The 5,000-nt window shown below is 44.4% G+C and overlaps 2 protein-coding genes across 2 annotated transcripts in view; both read left to right on the top strand.

Annotated features, from left to right (window-relative positions):
* The first annotated feature begins 2,011 nt into the window (after window positions 1-2,011).
* LOC138039786 (uncharacterized) lies at window positions 2,012-3,910 on the top strand. Its single transcript, XM_068885629.1, has one exon. It carries the CDS (start codon window positions 2,012-2,014, stop codon window positions 3,908-3,910), a length of 1,899 nt encoding a protein of 632 aa, XP_068741730.1.
* Window positions 3,911-3,950: 40 nt separating this feature from the next.
* LOC138039787 (uncharacterized) overlaps window positions 3,951-5,000 on the top strand; it is a 1,908-nt gene continuing 858 nt past the window's right edge. The window contains exon 1 of the mRNA XM_068885630.1: window positions 3,951-5,000. This exon is cut by the window's right edge and continues 858 nt beyond it. Coding sequence (XP_068741731.1) covers window positions 3,951-5,000 — 1,050 coding nt within the window.

A 5,000-nucleotide genomic window follows, 5' to 3' on the forward strand; every position in this document is an offset into this window, starting at 1 on the left:
TAGCGTAAACGTATGCCAGGAGCAGTCGGAGTCCGAACCACGAATTACTAGAGTTCGAACGCTTACCGAAAAGGGCCGGGCCTATCAAGAGCAGCGTCAGAGAGAGCATGAGAAGGACGAAGATCAGCTCGTCGCGAGGTTTCATGAAGCGTACGACGCATGGAGAACGCAAGCAACAGAAATCGAGTCTTTAATGGCTAAACAGACGCCGTCGTCGCAAGTAGAAAAGGAAGAAGCGATTCTCCGTTTGAGGGAATTCCGTAACAAAATTGAGAAGATATACGATAAAATACGGATCGAACAGGCTCCAGGACAAGAAATTCGTCAGAAAATGGACGGATGTGATGCACTAACGCAAACGCTGGAAAGGAAATCCATAGCTGCGTCATGCAACGAAGATGTTAAATCCGTCAGAAGTAGATCGAGTAAGGCATCAACAAAGTCACGCCGGTCAAGAAGCAGTCGGTCCTCAAGGACACCCTCTCTCATCGATTTAAAGAAAGCTGATGCTGCTGCGGAACTGGCTGCAAGGGAAGTCGTATTTAACGCCCTACAAGAAGAAACAAAACATGAGGAAGCCACTGCAAGAATGGAAGCAGAGCTAGCGCAGAGAAAACTGGAGTTGGAACAAATGGAAGCCAAGAAACAAATAGAAATAGCAAGGGCTAAGTTAAAGGTATACCAGGAAGTAGAAGAATTCGAGGACGATATGGATTCCGTTGAAGATGATTATTTACAAACTTCTCCAATCCAGATAAACCTTGAAACAGAAGCAGCGTCCTTCGTTCCACCTCAAAAACTCAAGTATTCAGTACCAGATGCGAACACTCCAATTTCAACAGCGCAGCCCGCTCTACAGCCTCAGGACGTACATCCTGTAGAAGGTGAAACCACCCATCCTGCACACGTTCAACCGCAAGCGTCACCAGCAAGCGTAGATACTATCACCTCAATCGTCACAGCGATAGCCGATTCATTCAGCATGAGTCGCCTTCCAGCACCTGAACCAACCATCTTTAACGGTGAGCCCATCCTTTATCCGGATTGGAAGTCGTCCTTTCATGCCCTCATACACCGAAAGAACTTACCATCAAGTGAAAAGATGTACTATTTGAAGCGTTACGTAAGTGGATCTGCCAAAGAAGCTACTAAAGGGCTTTTCCTGCAAAGTTCATCGGAAGCCTACGAACGAGCATGGAAAATTCTAGACGAGAGGTTTGGTCACCCGTTTATAGTAACAAATGCGTATAGAGACAAGCTACGTAAATGGCCCAAGATTGGAATGAAAGATCACCAAGGCCTCAGAAGATTTGCTGATTTCTTAACATGTGTGGAAACTGCTATGCAAGTGATTGAGAATTTAAACGTCTTGAATGACTACATGGAAAACCAGAAGTTACTTACTAAACTACCAGACTGGCTTATTTCACGATGGAACAGAGAAGTTACAAGTAGAATGAAAGAAGAGAAGAAGTATCCAGATTTCAAGACCTTCACAACCTTCATCAGTACTGAAGAAGATCTCCTATGCAATCCTATTTCGTCGTGTCATGCCGTAAAGGACGTGGAAAGGGCAACAGACAGCACTCACCAGGAACCAAACCCGAGATACGACGGCAAAAAGTCAGTTCATAACACCAAGATGACAGAAGAAAGTTCAAAAGAACCAAACAGAACCTCAAAGTTGCAACCGCAATGTTTATTCTGCAAAAGGACCGACCATCTGTTGAATGCCTGCGTTAAGTTCAAGGCAGAGACACACGAAAACAAACTGAAGTTTGTTAAAGGAAACAGCCTGTGTTTTGGATGCTTGAGAAAGGGACACATGTCTAGTGATTGTAAGAAGAGGCTGACCTGTGCGACCTGTAACAAGAATCACCCCACCTGTCTTCACGAAGAAAGATCTCATAAGAAGCCAGAAGAAAAGAAGAGAAGTGAAGAACAGGAACCCACCAATATTCGCAAGACTACTTCATGTACATAGCAAGGCGTCTTCACTACCAGTACCTCTATGATAGTTCCCGTTTGGCTGTCATCATTATCGAAGCCCGACAAGGAAGTATTGGTTTACGCAATCTTGGACACGCAAAGCGATGCTACGTTTATCCTCAAGGAAACCTGCGATGAGCTTAATGTAGAAACTCAGCCAACGAAGCTTCGACTGAGCACTATCACAAGTCAAGACTCACTCGTCGAGAGCCAAAGAGTCTCAAGCCTACAAGTAAGAGGATATAATTCTGACGTCAAGATTTGTATTCCGGTAGCTTTCACAAGTACGTCTATTCCCGCAGACGAAGAACACATTCCTACTAAGGAAATAGCTAAGAACTGGGAACAGTTGAGATCAATTGAAGACGAAATGCATGACCTATTCGACTGCAACGTTAGATTGCTTATTGGATATGACTGCTCGCAGGCGTTGACCCCAAGAAAAGGTCTTGCTGGCCGCAATAACGAACCGTACGGCATTAAAACTGATATTGGATGGAGTATCGTTGGTGGAAGTCATGTAAGGAGTGGACGTTCTCTTTGCCACAAGGTTGCAGTAAAGGAAATACCCGCTGTAACAATGACTGACATTGTTCGAGTCCTTGAGTCAGATTTTCAGGGAGCTAGAAATGATAAGAAGACTTCTCAAGAGGATTTAAATTTCCTGAAGATTTTGGAAGAAGGAATTGAGAAGACTGCAAACGGACACTATGAAATGCCTCTGCCATTCAAGGAAAGCCCTATTTTACCTGACAACCATTCACTGGCGTTGATTCGTCTAGAGCATCTCAAACGAAAGTTCCTGAAAGATCCAAGGTATAAAGAAGATTACGTCAAGTTCATGAATGAAGTTCTAAACAGGGGTGATGCCGAAGAAGCACCAGTGCTTGCGCGAGAAGAAGGAGTGAAGTGGTACATACCTCACCATAGCGTCTATCATCCAAAGAAAAACAAGATCAGAGTTATCTTTGATTGTTCAGCGAGATTTAAAGGAACCTCTTTGAACGATCATCTACTCAGTGGGCCCGATCTTACCAACAATCTGGTGGGAGTACTGTGCAGGTTCAGAAGATACTCTTACGCCATTATCTGTGACGTGGAGAAGATGTTTCATCAGTTCATTGTGGGTGAAAACGACCGAGATTATCTGCGTTTTCTTTGGTGGCCCAATGGCGATGTTAAGAAAGAGCCTAAAGAATACAGAATGAAGGTACATATGTTTGGGGCAACATCGTCACCTGGTTGCGCTAGCTATGGCCTGAAACATATGGCAAGTCAAGAGAAAGAAGCACATCCCTCAGCAGCTCAGTTTATCATGCACGATTTCTACGTAGACGACGGATTGACTAGCGTTGAATCCGTACAGGAAGCTGAAGACCTCATCCGAGGAGCTCGTGAGATTTGTGAGAAAGGCGGACTTCGTCTTCACAAGTTTGTTTCAAACGATTGTCACGTTCTTGAATCAGTACCAAAGAGTGAGAGAGCAGTCGATGTAATCCTGAATCTCCCGTCCGAGCAACGTCCGATAGAGAGAGTGCTTGGTGTCCAATGGTCCGTGGGTCTAGACTGCTTCAGATTCTCCATCATTCTGAAGGACCAGCCTTTGACTAGAAGAGGAGTGTTGGCAACCGTAGCTTCTGTTTATGATCCCCTTGGATTCCTGGCTCCCTTAGTCTTAAGAGCAAAGAAGATATTGCAAGAAATATGCAACAAAGGTATCAACTGGGATGAGCCTCTCCCTGAAGAAGTTCGGCCAAGGTGGGAGCGTTGGAAACGTGATCTTCTACACATAGATGAGTTAGAAATTGCAAGATGTTTTGAGCCAAAGACCCTAAATGGCAAGAAGACCTATGAGCTACACAGTTTTGCTGACGCAAGCAAGCACGTCTGGATATGGACAATGCTCCTATCTAAGAGTTAAGGATGAAGACGAAAACGTTCATGTTTATGTTTTATTGGTAATGGGAAAGTCCCGCGTCGCTCCAACGAAGATTACTACGATACCAAGATTGGAGCTTACCGCTGCAGTTGTTTCAGCGAAGGTTGCTGTGTTGGTTCAAGAAGAATTAAATTACGTTAATGTGAAGCAGTACTTTCGGACTGATTCCAAGGTAGTCCTTGGCTACATCAATAACGACGCCAAAAGATTCCACACGTTTGTTGCCAATAGAGTACAAGTAATCAGGTCGAACACTGATATCAAAGAATGGCGATACATTGATACCAAAAATAATCCAGCGGATCACGCCTCCAGAGGCTTAAATGCAGAAGAACTAATGAAATCGAACTGGTTCAGTGGACCTGCATTTCTCTGGGAGAAAGAAATCCCGCCCAGTAAAGAAGAGATTCCTACCATTCAAATTGGAGATCCGGAAGTTAAAGCCACCGTACGCACGACTACTGTCAAGGAACCCTTCTATCTCATTGACTTCATTACAAGATGTTCCAGTTGGACAAAGGCAGTGGGAGTGGTTTCCTACCTTAAGAGACCTTTCATGAAGAACAAGCCAAGGACAGTCGCCACAACAGTAGCTGAACGACAAGATGCTGAAAGGCTTATTTTCAAAGAGATACAGCGCATAGCTTTCAAGAACGAGATTACAAGTTTAAGCCAGAAGGAACAGAACGCCAAGATTTCAAGGGAAAGTGCCCTCCTAAAGTTGGATCCTTTCGTCGATGAACAGGGACTGATAAGAGTTGGTGGACGGCTAGAAAATTCAACCTTGCCTTTTGAAGTTAAACACCCGATAGTCCTTCCAAGGAGTTCGCAAGTTACTAATCTGATCATCGATCATTTTCACAAGAAGGTCAAGCATCAAGGGAAAGGAATGACCATGAACGAAATTCGTTCGAATGGATTATGGATACTGGGTCTCAATGCCGCAGTAGCCTCGTACATTTACAAATGTGTACAATGTAGACGTCAGAGACGACCAACTGAAGGCCAAAAGATGGCAAACCTTCCAGAAGATAGAGTGGAATCAGCCCCGCCCTTTACATTCTGTGGAATG

Source organism: Montipora capricornis, chromosome 3, assembly GCF_036669925.1.
Source record: "Montipora capricornis isolate CH-2021 chromosome 3, ASM3666992v2, whole genome shotgun sequence".
In the NCBI taxonomy this organism is placed as follows: Eukaryota; Metazoa; Cnidaria; class Anthozoa; order Scleractinia; family Acroporidae; genus Montipora; species Montipora capricornis.